This window comes from Cryptotermes secundus, unplaced genomic scaffold (genome assembly GCF_002891405.2).
Source record: "Cryptotermes secundus unplaced genomic scaffold, Csec_1.0 scaffold1806, whole genome shotgun sequence".
Lineage (NCBI taxonomy): Eukaryota > Metazoa > Arthropoda > Insecta > Blattodea > Kalotermitidae > Cryptotermes > Cryptotermes secundus.
In genome coordinates this window covers 336,129-350,972 of record NW_019743678.1, presented here as the reverse complement: position 1 = coordinate 350,972, position 14,844 = coordinate 336,129, and the positions used below count along the sequence as shown (strand labels likewise).

Below are 14,844 nucleotides of genomic sequence, written 5' to 3'. Positions count from 1 at the left end.
CGAGTCCTACCGAATGTCGAAGATCTAGAAAAACCGAAGTGAACGGAGAAGTTCATGGAGGTATGCCTAGGCCCACTGGGGCTGTAGTGCCAAGGAAAAAAAAATTATGTAGTCAGTTGCTTGCTGCCTACTTCATACTGTTTCTTGTTTGGCCTACTATTTTACCTTGAAGATGCAAGCGACATATTCCTCCGAAATGTGGGTTATCGACTACTGGCCAAAATACAAATAATTCTTCACGTGTTCTTTTCTATTATGCGTATTTCATTGGTCTTGTTTACTCTATGTGGATTACTTTACGATGCTGTCAGCTAAAAGGTGAAGTTGTCCATGCCCTGAAGACATAGGGTGGAGTGGAGTTATAGCTCCACCTTTCTTGACCTATGCACCAGATGCAGGTGAGTGATCAGTTTCACATCTTTTCCGCTTTACCTCCGGGGAAAGAACCCCGGTACCATTTGGACAGAAGACTGAGTGGGCCCCGGAGCAGATCTGTCCAGCCCGTAGCCCGTCGCTATACGGACTCCAACGACGCTGTCAGTAACCAGACTATATAGCGTTGGATGATAGGATGATGAATGATGATTTGCAAAGTGGCCGTGGCTTGATTGAGATTCTATGCCAGCATTTCCTGGGAGGGACTGAGGAAATGGGGGAGAAGAGGAATGCATATAGGAATTTGGTGGGAAAGCCAGAAGGAAAGAGACCACTGGGAAGACCAAGGCGTAGGTGGGTGGACAATAGTAAAATTGATCTTAGAGAGATAGGATGGGGTAATATGAATTGGATTGGTATGGCTCAGGATAGGGACCGCTGGAAGGCGGTAATGAACACGGTAATGAACCTTTGGCTTCCATAAAACGCTGGGAAATTCTTGAGTAACTGTAGAATTGGCGGCTCCTTAAGGACTCAGCTCTATTAGTAAGTAAATAAATACGTAGCATTGAAGCCTTAATATCGATTCCTTATCCATGCAGTATAGGCTTATAATTTTGACTTTTCGCTAACCTGAAAAAGTACCACCCACCACAGAGCAGTTCGGCGTGAATTCAATGTTTCGTATCTCATCGTTATCTCAGTTATTTCATTTCTAATTCCTTTCGCTTAACGCGTCTGTTTAAGTGTACATTTGATGCTAATCTTGTTTACTTTTATCCGTGAAGCGAATACCGTAACGTTAGCAAAAAGACTTTATCTTGCTGGGTCCTATCCAGTATGTTTTGTTTACAAATTATGTATGGTGTTCAGGTAACTCAAGTCAATGACCACACACAGTTCTGCTGGATTCCGGTGTGTAAAACACAGGAATGCAAAAAGCCGTGTGCAATTGATGGATCGGGCAAGACAGATGAGGATGTGTTAAAATGTAGCCTCTCCGGACAGCCGTTACAGACGCACTTTGCTAGTTGGAATGAAAACGTATCCTGGCTTTACTGCTATTCAGCTGATCGCAGACGGATTTAAGAGCGAGTGGCCGAAACGGTCGTCCTGGGGCCTCCACAAAACAGAAATAGAACCCACACTTCACTGAGAAGTTTCCTTTTCTGACGTCACAAAAAAATTAGTCTGTACTTTTAATTACAAGAAACACTAATAAAAATTGAAGAAAGTCGTCTTCTGGGTTTTGGCGCCGTGTATTCTTCGTTTTGGCCGATGTTTCGGAGGAACGTATCGCCTCCATCTTCAGAGCAGGTGAATGGCTTGTGAATGCAGAGAGCAGCAGCGGCCAAAACCCGGAAGACGACTTTCTTCAGTCATCGCCGTGTAAACCTCAAAACTTACACTAATAAAAATTAATTACAATAATCTAAATGTGTTGCAGCTGATAGGGGCCTACACGTTTTCATTGCCTCCCCACATGAAAATCCCGCCCTGTAGCTGATTAATTCTTTGGTTACTTAACGACAATTTTAACCGCATAGCACTGAAAGGATTATTGTGAACGACAGATGTGAAAGTACATGTAAGGAACTAATTATGGCCTATGGATCTAATGCAAATTTGGTTTCAGGGGCCAAGGAAAATAAATAATACCATCACGTAGGGTTATGATCTCTGGATAGGGATTCAAAAGTAGGACCTTCAGAATACGAACAAATGTCAACCATAACCGTGAAAATTAACTAACATGTTTGCGATTTCTTTTTACATACAAAGAAAGCATAATTCATATGTACCTAACGGTTACATCGGTTACCTTTTATGGAACCCGAAAATTCATCACCATGTTCACAAGAACCCACCAATGGTCCATATCCTGCCACAGATCAACCAAATCCATACCACCTCATCCTGTTTCTCTAATATCCATTTTAATATTATCCTCTCACCTACGTTTAGGTCTCCCTAGTGGTTTCTTTCCTTCTGGCTTTCCCACCAAAACCCTGCTTACATTAACCTTCTTCCAATGCGCGCTACTTGCCCGGCCCATCTCATCCTCTTGGACTTAAGGATTCTTATTATATTTGGCAAAAAGAACAAGTTATAAAGTTCGTCATTATGCAGTTTTCGAAAACCTGCATGCATTAATCACCTCCCATGCATGCTACATGCCATGCCGATCTAAGTCTCTTGGACTTGGTCATTCTGATTATATTTGGCGGAAAGCATTAAGTTATTAAGTTCATCATTATGCAATTTTCTCCAACCTCCTACCATTTCATCCCTCTTCAGTCCAAACATTCCCCTCAGCACCCTTTTCTCTAATACCCTTATTCTGCATCCTTCCTTTAACATCAAAGACTATCAGACCCAATGACCGCCTCTGTGGTCTAGTGGTCAGAGTTCCTGACTACAAATCCAAAGATCCGGGTTCGATTCTCGGCGCTACCAGATTTTTGGCCGAGCCATAACTCAAGCGGTTAGTCGCTGGCTTCCCACCGCGGCGGCCCGGGTTCGATCCCAGGTCTGATCAAGTGGGATTTGTGGTTGACAAAGTGGAGCTGGGGCAGGTTTTCTCCGAGTACTTCGGTTTCCCCTGCCAATCTTCATTCCGCCAATTGCTCCACAACCACCCTCACCTATCATCTGGGGCTGGTACAATAGGCCAGAAGTGGCCGCAGGACAAGGGACTTAGTCCCACCACACCAGCAATTAAAAAGACTATGAAAATTGTCTTTTGGGATATGATGCTGTGTTTTCTTTTAACGAAGCTGCCAGTATTTCAGAACATATAACGTCGAACTACATGATAATTAACGAATTATGGCTTAGAACAGATCTGGACAGAATCAAGAAATAATTTAAGAACTATCCTTGTATTTATGAGGGACTGAGGAAATCAACAAAGAACGTCTGTTTGGAGGGTTGATATTCTAGTAATATTCATATCAGTCACTGAGTGCAGTTATCATATAACTAATACGCCTATTTTCATTTTAAAGAATAAAAAATCAATAACTAAAATAAATATGTGCCTTGCACTTAAATATTTTTAACCACAAAGCATAAAAAATATAATACCATGGGGAAGAATACTTCTTAAGATGACAGTCGCTCAGCTAGTCAATAAATTCCTCACCTTTTTCGAACCTGAAGGTTCATTACTGTGTCATAAGAACACATACTGGACCTTGTCCTTTGCCAGCTGAACACAGTGCACATCCTCACACTGTTTTAATATATCCTTCCATCAATGCCTGGGTCTTCCAACTGTTCTCTCCTTCAGGTTTTCTAAAATTTTCTCAAAACTGAAAATACTGCGAACAACTGCAATGGAAGAACACAGAGATGAAGAACAAACAGGAAACCAAGATGGTAATAAAACTTGTTTATATTTGTAGGACTTGAGGTACTCACAGCAGTGGTTATGAAGAGTTCTATCTTCTGGGATATAGCGCCGTGTAGCATCTGAGGTTCACACAGCAGTGGTTATGAAGAGTTCTATCTTCTGGGATATAGCGCCGTGTAGCATCTGAGGTTCACACAGCAGTGGTTATGAAGAGTTCTATCTTCTGGGATATAGCGCCGTGTAGCATCTGAGGTTCACACAGCAGTGGTTATGAAGAGTTCTATCTTCTGGGATATAGCGCCGTGTAGCATCTGAGGTTCACACAGCAGTGGTTATGAAGAGTTCTATCTTCTGGGATATAGCGCCGTGTAGCATCTGAGGTTCACACAGCAGTGGTTATGAAGAGTTCTATCTTCTGGGATATAGCGCCGTGTAGGATCTGAGGTTCACAGAGCGGTGGTTATGAAGAGTTCTGTCTTCTGGGATATAACACTGTGTAGGATCTGAGGTTCTCACAGCGGTGGTTATGAAGAGTTCTGTCTTCTGGGATACAGCGCTGTGTAGGATCTGAGGTTCACACAGCAGTGGTTATGAAGAGTTCTATCTTCTGGGATATAGCGCTGTGTAGGATCTGAGGTTCACACAGCAGTGGTTATGAAGAGTTCTGTCTTCTGGGATATAGCGCCATGTAGTCTGTTGAAATTCAACTGACGTTTCAGAGGAACATATCGCCTCATCTTCAGGCTGAAGAGTAAGTCAATTAAGAAATGAGCATCAAGAAGGCAGCAAGCAGATCTTTGCTTAACTCTTCATTTATATTAATTTAAAGAATAAAAGCACTGACCAAGGCACAGAAATCAATGTAATCACATTGTTCATAAAAACATCTTCATTATCAACATATATCCTTATCAGCTTTGAGCTGGAAGAAAACAACACAAGTTACAGCAGAGATAAAGCTATACCGAATGACAGGGATTCGTTAAGGGGCAATGAAATGTTAACAGGCTAGCCAAGGCTAAGGTTATACTTTGCAAAGTATAGGCTAAGTGGTGCTGATAATTCATGTTACCAAGCATGTTCATGTAGTAGTAGTGATTTGCGCTTGTTTTTAGGATACACCAGGTTCAGATTTCAGACACATTACTGGATATTCAGACCGAGTAGAGTGAAACTTCATTTAAGATTTCTGTTTGGGAGCCGTGAATTTGAATGTTAAACTCAGAGAAATCTTAAAATGGAGGTAATTTAACATTGAGATTATTGACTTGGGATTGTTTAAATTGAACATTAGATTGGGGGGGGGGAACCTTAAATTAAGGAATTTTAAATGGGAGTTCCACTGCAGTTTCAGGTTTCTCTCAGAATTTCCTGGGCATTTATACGATGGTACCTTCAAATACACCCTGGCCATCCTTTCCAAATTATCTACACCCCATACAAGATAATTTTTATATATTTTATTCAGCGCTATAGGATGCCTATTGTAACACCAAGCAACCTATGAATTTATTCAGTAATCATACTTCATATTATAAATATGATAGTTCAATGCCTCATTTCTAGGAATTAAGTAATTTGGAATCCAGCATCATAATTCCATGGAACTAGGCCCTTCTTCAGGAGTCATTAGCTGCTCAGCTACTCAAGAAGAACTTCCAACATTTTATGGATCCCAAAGGTTCATTACTGTGTTCACCAGAGCCCACCACTGGTCCCTATTCTGAGCCAGATTAATCCAGTCCATAGCACCCCATCCTATTTCTCTAAAAGCCATTGTCATGGCATTTATACCGACTCTGGTGAACATACTCAAGCTTCTTATGTTAAAAGGTACATTTACATACCACAGCTGAGCTTAGTTATTATTATTATTATAAGAATTGGGTTATTATTATTATTAATATTAACTTCTATGTGTGTATGTATGTATGTATGTGTATTGTATTTTCTCACCACATAATGGAATAACCATTCGAAATGTATTTATTTTATTTTCTCACCTGTTAATGCTAACTTTAATTTTTCTTGGAATTATTATTAATTTAATGCCATTATGTAGACCATCTTATTTGTATTTTGTCTTTTAGTTATATCTGTATTTCTACGTACTTGTGCCAACTTTGTCATTGGCCTCTGTGCTGTTAAGTTTGCATGTAAATAAACACGAATTGAATTGAATTATTATTATTATTATTATTATTGCAAGAAAAGTTTATAACACGATTTTTTCGGCTTTAATAAGTATGATCACAGAACTCTTAGTTTTCCCCCCTACTACGGCATCATTAAGTTTTAAATGAGTGGTTGCATGAGTCCAGATGTGTTTCTGTTCAATCACAACATCAATTAGCAGAAAATCTTTGCTCAGTTCACTATATAGATTTTGGCAGGTTAGTGTAGCACTATAAAACAGCTTCTATAGACATTTCTTCACTTGAAGATGAATCACGACTCTGCAGCTGTGATGTCACGTGTATCTGTGCTCAGTTATGCTTGCAGGAAACGCAATTCATGCACAAGGTGCAAAGGGTCAAAGCAAGAAGAAAAAAAACTTGTTGCTTGAAAGCCAAATTACAGTAAACAGCTGTTGTTCCATTTATAAATATAGGACAGCCCACATTACAGAAGGGATATGAACTGAGAATGTGTCTACACCATGAAATTCCATCATGCAACCCCTATCTTTTGGCCCAGATATATAACAAAAACATGCTTTTTCTTACATATAAGAAACAGTAGCAGGTACACAAAAATAAACTTAAAACAAATTTAAAATATTACAGTTTCCTCACCAGAAAATCTTAATTAAGGAAAGTACAATGAACAATATAAATTAAGATAGGAAGAGCAACCACATTATCTGCTATACCCCTACATCTTTGGAGCATGTGTGTATGTGATTACAAATACTCATTTCTTTTAAAAATTAGTTTGACTTGGAACTTCCTGTTATAGTGCATACAACATATTTATTACCAACCTTGCATAAGGGTGAATTTGTGGTCTGTATCTTCAACTTTACGGTCATGTTTTACAATTTACATAAGGGAATAATTTTGTAACCTGTACGTCCATAATACAGACATGCACTGTACAGTTTTCACATTTTGTATAATATGAGGATGTCACTATTTGTGTATGAGACAACCAAAAGTAACAACATGAATCACACAGAAGTGACCAAAATTACACTCATACTGTGTTACAATACTTACTGACTTAGAAATACTGATCATGTAACTTATCAGTTGAAGTTTCAAAGACACAGTGCACACGTAATATATCTTCCAGGCAAGCAACATTTGTACTCATATCACAGAAGAAAAGACAGCCAAAAAAACCTGGCAAGAAATAAAGTGGGTGTACATACATAATGACTGGAATTTATGTTCCCTGTTTTCTAACACTGTGGATTCTGCTGAAAATCGCCACATACAAAAACACTGACAATTGATGAAATGAAGAGTAGATTAAATACGTGAACTTAAAACACAGACACAATGAGGGGCTTCCTAATTTTGACTCTTTGCCTGTTATTAGGTGATTAATCTTAAAGGATGAGGTGGACTGGGGCATGTAACATGAGAAAACCAGAAATACATGATACAAATTTTGGTTGGAAAACCTCATGGGAAGACATATTTTGGATGCTGTGTACAGAAGGGAGGATAACATTAAAATGATCTGGATTGGAATAGTTTTGGACACGGTCAAACACAGGCATGGCCAACTGCGTTCCATACAAGCATGGAATTTCTTCAAATACTATGGTCTTTTGGGATGTGATGCTGTGCTGTTTGAGAGAAAAGTTCTAATTTTTTGGAGAAACCTGCTTCCTTTGAAATGCTAGTACCTGTCTATCAAACTATATCATGTCACATCCAAGAAGACATAAGCATGATACCACTGTGGAAATCTCAAATCTCACACATAGAACTTCACCAGATGAGTAACTATAAGTATTAGCTACTCAAGGAAGATTCCACTGAGATAATGATTTAGAACTAGAAAACTTAATAGAAATTTACACACACATAAAAAAAACAAAGAATAAGTTTTATTATTGCAATAGCTAAAATACAAGAATACTTTGTCATATTTAATACAGACATTATAAATCCTAACCTATGTCAATCACATAATGGTGACAGTTCTTTCACATGAACTGAATAAGGAGCAGAGAGGAAAGACATTGTAGATGTGAAATTCACATACTTCTTACATCATCATATAAGCAAGTCAGGTTACAAATTAAGCAATTAGATAGATGGGGCTATGATAGATTTACATTTGGCCCTGCCCAATGTCCTTCAAAGGTCACATTGGTTGCCATTTAAGGTGGGGCGAACAAAGAACAGAATTTGCCCATTATGTCCTTTCATGATGGAAGAGACAAAGGGCTCTGGAACATTAGACTTCAACTCCGAATTAACGTAGCTAGTCCGCCAAGAATATTCACCATTTTCAGTTGCCATGAAAGCATCAAGTCTTAAAAAATACTTACTTCCCTATAATTCAGACAAAGAATAATAAGTATGACTGCTGGATAAGTTTATGGGAACAGAAGAATCTTTGATCTGTGTATAATCCATTACACAAACTTTCAGCAGCATTACATTATATCACAGAAATAAACGTCACACGTTTTCAGACCCTTGCAATATTAGTTCAGTAGTTTTAGGAATATATGAAAGTTAGAAAAGAACCCAGATAACATCAAAACAATTCTGATACTCAACATCTGAAGTGAATCATTTCAACAATTTGACTAAACTGCTGAATTTATACAATATAATACAATCCCCAATATAAGACATTATTAAATTCATATAAATAGATTTTCTAACAGCTTCAATTATTTTTTTTTCTGTCAAGACCTTCAAAGGCAATGTTAAGTACATGAATGAAAAGGAGATAAAATATATTTTCTTAATTATTTCAGTAACAGATTTTTAAATCTTTGTATAATTTTATGGGTCTCAAACCAATAAAAATTATGAATAATTCAGGAACCTACTGTCTTCCTTCTTCTCCCCTTATTCAAGATATACACAATTCATAACAGCCTGTTAAATTCCAATATAAATCATCTATATAGCAACATTCTGTCACTTCAACCTGACATTCTTAATTTTAATTTCTATCAGCTCAGAACTGTAGGCCAAATTAACTGGATCTTTCATTCTCTTCTTTCATTTGACTTATCTTGGTTGGTTTTATGTCATTAATGAAAATACCTCATTTCTGAAGAAAGCAGTCTTCTGGGATTTGGCACCGTGTATAAGTGGTGTTAACCGACGTTTCGGAGGAACGTATCGCCTCCATCTTCAGGGTAGAAGAAAAAGTATAAGAAATCTGCAAGCGACAAGACCGTGAGAACGGTTACGTTTACGGTTACGGATACGTTCCTCCGAAACGTCGGTTAACACCACTTATACACGGTGCCAAATCCCAGAAGACTGCTTTCTTCATAGTCACCGCCGTGAAAGCCTCAAATCTTACATACCTCATTTCTGTTTTATTATTTTGATCTGTGTTTTTCAGGGTACCACAACAATTGGAATTACTCAAATACTACAATGCTCTGCTTAGGCAAAAGTGCTATCGCAAGTTGTGAAACTCGGAAACCCATACAGGTTTTTGGTACCCGAGATCCTGACCAGAAAACATTAATTGCCAATAAGTCAGACCCAAGAATTAATTTTTGATCAGTGGAAGGGTAAACCATGTTTGACTGATTATTAAGCTATTTAACAATGCTGTTTCAACTTTTAAGGTCATATACCACTAATGGGAAGGTGACTGTGAATAATGAGTAAGAAAGGACTTTGAAAGAGATGGTCATAGCTAATTTTAAGAGGATATCCTGTACATACATGAAGAGGTTTAGGAAAGCCACAACTTGCCTCTGACAAGAGAACCAATAACCTAGCTCATATTTTAACCAGAAATCTCTGAAGAACAAGCCTATAAAACATTTATGCATGGATTTTTCTGTAAAGTTCCAGTAATAGTTTATTTGAATCCAGGTATATGGTCAAGCATGCAAATGTTGGAAATAAAAATGGGGTTTATTTTAAAGTGGCAACTGAAACTGTCTGAGCTGGACAAGGATTCTATTTCAAAGAAAAAGGCATTTCTATTAAAATAAAGTCAACCAGAGAGATGATTTTCATGCTTGGGTTATGGAATCTTTCCCTTATAGAAATTACAAAACATGATTATAAAATTTGTGACATGGACAACAAATCTGCCATCACGGAAATCTGGGATAAATATTAACTTTTGAAAAATAAAATTACAAAACAACAACAGTCTGCCAAAACTATATTCCTTAATTTCTGACAATTCGTTAAGAAATTCAGATCACATATGCATATGTATAAGCGACAGAGCTGCCACTGGACGTGTACTCAGCCACTGGCTACCTCATGTGCATGTGCCAGTGATGTGGGGGAAAGCTAACAGTGTCTTAATTATTCTTACCTAACTTCAAATTGTGGGGGCACACGGTAGCGTGGTTGGTTGAGGCACTATGCTACAAGCCGGAAGATCACGGGTTCAAGTCCCAATGAGGTCACTGGATTTTTTTCAATTGACCTAATCCTTCAGCCTCTAACAGAAATGAGTACCAGGAATTAACGAAATAATTTTCCTGGGGAGTAAAGCGCGGTCGGCGCATAAGGTTGACAACCTCACCACCATCTGTGAGCTGATTGTCTAGATAATGTGGGACCCTCAACGTCTCAGAACCCTATGGGCCTTCACGGCCTGTTACAGGGATAGCTATACTTTTACTTTTTTTTTTTAACGTCAAATTGTAAAGTGTACTACCTTTATTTAAGATGTGTAGAAAAGGCCTTCTGGTTCAAGTGGAAATGGGGTACCCCAAAGGAGCGTGGAAATCAATTGTGCACAAAGGTAGGTTTTTATTGTAAACGATGAAAAAAATTCCCTAGGAACGCATGTCCACTTATACCATGAGAGACAATGAAAAAACAGAGTTTTCAATATATAATCTCACAACACAGACACAGTCTGAAAAACATATCTGTTCCATAGCACAGACCAGCAACAAGTTTTCAGACTTTAAATTTCAACAGTACCCACAAATTTCTGTAAACAGTACGAAATTTGAACAGCCCACACATCATATTTTAATAATCTAATGATCTGCATGAATGGGGGAGATGAGGAATGCATATAGGATATTGGTAGGACAGCCGAAAGGAAAGTCACCACAGGGACGACCAAGGCGCAGGTGGGTGGACAATATTAGAATGTATCTTATAGAGCTAGGATGGGATGGTATGGATTGGATAGATCTGGCTCAGGATAGGGACAAATGGAGGGCTCTTGTGAACACGGTAATGAACCTTCAGGTTCCATAAAATGCTGGGAAATTCTTGAGTAGCTGCAGAATTGGCGGCTCCTCAAGAAGGGCTCAGCTTCATAAGTAATTAAGTAAATATTTTCATTTGCTATGTATGTATATTCTTCATCATTCCAACCTTAACAGTGCTTAGAGTCCTTTGTTTGCCCAATGGACCAAAAAGTTTGGCTATTATTTGATCTAAGGCCTTATTTACCAGACTGCCACAGAAGCAATATATTGAATACTGCTGCATTTACAAACTACAATCATAAATATAATAAATATAAAATGGAGCAATTACAAGTTAAAGAGAACTGCAACATTTAGTTGTTACAAAGGTCGGCAACCCTGAAAATGGCAGCATCTTCAGGAACAACACTGCAATCTGCGATATAAATGTATTTGAAATAATAAATAATATATACAAATTACAAAAATTTGGAGTATATACAACTTTTTTCATGTACATACTTACATTAATTGCAACAACTTTGGTTATAAGATTTCCAGGTCGCAGTGACGGATTTCTGGGTGATTTTTCTGCAATAAAATAAAAAGGATATCATCCAAACTTGATATGTAAGTACTAACTGCTAAGAGCTAGATAGCTCAGTCAGCATAGTGACAATGATATAGGCTGGAAAACCGAGAAATTAGGGTTCAATTCCTGACAGGGGCAAGATATATTTCTTTTCTCCATATTTCCAGACTATGACACCTCTCTTTGACTCCACTATTCTGCCTCTTAAGCATCATATCACAATATATCATTTAGCCTAACAGATCCAATGCCATGTCAATTGCTTTAAAATCATCCTTATATGTACAAGTAAATGTGAAGTTTTCCCTGTATTTAATTAAGAACCACATGATGAAGACTTATGGCGAAGTACTTGTACAATGAATAAACATTAAAATTAGTTAATTAGGAGTCAAATCTGTGCATAGTACATCACAACATGATGCAATTGAATTGAATTGAATTTATTTACATTCTATAAATCCTAAGCAGGTTAGTACCTTTGGATACAGAACAAGTCAAAAGGTTACATACATATGTACAGGCTAGCTTAAAAATTAATATAACTTAATTTTACATCATTCTCTATTTACATTGAAGTATTCATCTAAAGAGTAGAAGGAATGAGCATGTAGATAATTCTTTAACTCTGTACTATTAATAAGGAGGAAGCCTAAAGTAGGACCCAATACCTCTTGATGTCTGAGGAGTGACTGTTGATGTCACAGTAACCAGTAAGAAACATGTGTTGTCCAGTTTAAGCCAGCCACTTTGATTTTCAAAATCAAGCTTCACATGTCTTTGGACAAATTTTTCACGAACTCAGATGAAACACATATTTATGAAAAGGGCAGCATTTTTCTGAGAGTGCAGGAGCAAACTCCATGTTTCTAACCCAAGTAGTTAGCATTTTAGGGCTTCTTAATTTTTCATTTAATCACTGCTTATATCTATCCACACAGTAACAATTTTGATAACATGTCTTGGATACATATTCAGGAGACAGGCTAAGATTGATTTTGTATTTGATAAAACACAGTTTCGAGAAAGCTCAACTGCTTGTTTCTAGCTTTCTAAGCAACTATGTCATTTTAAAATGTGCCAGCACTCTATCTCAGATAATAAAGTTGTTGTATATTTCTTTCTGTCTTTAACTTTCCCAGACTTTGCTGAACTGCATACTTGGCATACAGACCTGTTGCTAAGTGGTGACTATGTAAACAGTGGCCATTGCTAGGTAACAGCCACAACAATAGAAGAGCAGCATTTTCTGTATCCACACCATGACCATAGCTATGCAATAGTGTGGTAAACACGCGCGCAGCAATAGAAGAGCTACGTTCTCTATGTAGTCTGTGACGAAGGTTTATAAACGGGACAAATTTGGAGCTTAGTTGAGCTGTGGGACAGTGGCCAGCCAGAAATGGCATGGGCACAGAAGCTGAAGAATCTTCACTGTTAAAAGCCATTACCAGGAAATGGCTGATGAAGACACTGAAGGCTAGAGAAGACTTAGCACTTGTAGCAGTGATCTGTAAAGTGTGGAGATTAGCAGTGGCGCTGTAATTACTTGTAGCTCCGAGTGGTGTGTATAAGCGGTCAATAAATACATTCACCAATACATACCCCCTCTAAAGTCACGCCTACACAACAAAGTATTATTTCAAATCACATCAGCTGGCTACCTTGGCCTCAATAACATAAAAAGGAACCCATGACCAGGAAGCAATCTCAATTTGTTGTCTGTCCACGATATAAGAGGCATGTCACAGCTCTGTCATTTTCTTTTTAGCTGAGACAAGTAATTTTGTAATATAACTTTTAGTGTTTTAGTATACTTAAATGCATAACAATATATGTCAATTATTTTGTATACAGTTTCTGATTCAAAGCATTTCAATATAATATGTTCCTTAGTAAGCTCAGTACATTGATCCTGGGTCTGGTCAAGTGGGATTTGTGGTGGACAAAGTAGCGCTGAGGCAGGTTTTCTCCGAGTATTTCGGTTTCCACTGCCAATCTTCATTCCACCAATTGCTCCACAATCACCCTCACCTATCATCTGGGGCTGGTACAATAGGCCAGAAGAGGCCGCAGTACAAGGGACTTAGTCCCACCCCACTAGCAATAAAAATAAAAAAACTGAGTACAAGTGGTAGAGTTTGTTCCAATCCACAAAATAGTTCATAATGTGTATAATAGCTTTAAAAACATACACATATAGGTATGCCTGAATAAAAACAGAGCAGCCAAAGTGTGTTGTGTACGCAAACTGTTTTTTGTGTATGTAGAGAGGTAAGGAAAGAAAAAGGTCATCAAGAAGTTTTCTCTGTTACCAAGAGAGAACATAAATATAACCTAAACAACTTATGAGAAAGACAGTTTACACAAAACTGTTGTCAAATGTTATTACCAAAGTGAAATCCCTATTGTCAAAGAAAGTAACAATTGCTCTCAGGGGAGTAATATATACAGGTTCAGTTCATTTTCTATTCATTTAAACTTATGAAATAGTTTGGTTCTATTCCTAAACAGTACACTCCCATATCCAGTTTCCTATCGCTGCTGGTGCTACAGATGTCTGTACCAAAAGACAAATTGACCGCAAAATCCCATTTGTTCTCTCAAGATGTCAAGAGATATGAACCCTACTATAGGAAAAGAGATTTGTGATTTACTGAGGAACGTCTGGGTTTCCGAGGAAGTTAAAGAACTTACTCGTAACTTCATTTCGATCCTGTCAATCTCTGCTCCCATCATGTCCACTATGTTTTCCCCATGTTTCAGCATAAATGCCTCCAATTCATCAATGTTTTTCATTTTTTGTACTTCCTGCAAGAACATACACATAGATGGGCACTTTACATATACTGTCTTATTCACATCTAACATATACGCTAATATAACATGCACCAATTAAGATTTAAGAAACGTTGAAAGGGGCTTCATTGCATGATATGTTTCATCCCTTCTCATCTGGCTTTACTGAGAATATAAGATCTGTTAAAAGAACATGGGCCACCATCCCCAATGATTAATGCTAACTGTTCATGGCATTTAAAAAGTAGAAATTATACATCACTATGAGAATATACTGAAAGACAGTTTCTTTAAATAAAAACAAGTATGAAAAATAGAATTTGAGGTTCTTACAGTAGGATATAAGGCCATGTATCCACTGAAAGTCAACTGATGTTTCAGAGGAACATATCGCCT

At 37.8% G+C, this 14,844-nt stretch overlaps 2 protein-coding genes across 10 annotated transcripts in view; both read right to left on the bottom strand.

The window, feature by feature from the left end:
* LOC111874282 (arylsulfatase B) overlaps positions 1–4,412 on the bottom strand; it is a 76,922-nt gene extending 72,510 nt beyond the window's left edge. For both annotated transcript variants that reach the window (XM_023869659.1, XM_023869660.1), the window contains exons 1-2: positions 4,375–4,412; positions 3,521–3,708 (exon numbers count right to left, since the gene is read on the bottom strand). In XM_023869659.1, the coding sequence (XP_023725427.1) occupies positions 3,521–3,603 (83 nt within the window). In that variant the 5' untranslated portion in view covers positions 3,604–3,708; positions 4,375–4,412. The remainder of the gene's footprint in view (positions 1–3,520; positions 3,709–4,374) is intronic.
* A 40-nt stretch (positions 4,413–4,452) lies between these two features.
* LOC111874279 (zinc transporter 9) overlaps positions 4,453–14,844 on the bottom strand; it is a 97,179-nt gene continuing 86,787 nt past the window's right edge. For 5 of the 8 annotated variants that reach the window (XM_033755396.1, XM_023869645.2, XM_023869649.2 and 2 more), the window contains 2 exons: positions 14,347–14,460; positions 11,158–11,648 (listed from right to left, as the gene is read on the bottom strand). In XM_033755396.1, coding sequence (XP_033611287.1) covers positions 11,604–11,648; positions 14,347–14,460 — 159 coding nt within the window. In that variant the 3' untranslated portion in view covers positions 11,158–11,603. Of the gene's footprint in view, positions 4,475–5,802; positions 7,075–11,157; positions 11,649–14,346; positions 14,461–14,844 lie in introns of those variants that run through there. The other 3 variants (XM_023869647.2, XM_023869648.2, XM_023869646.2) reach the window with 3 other exon arrangements.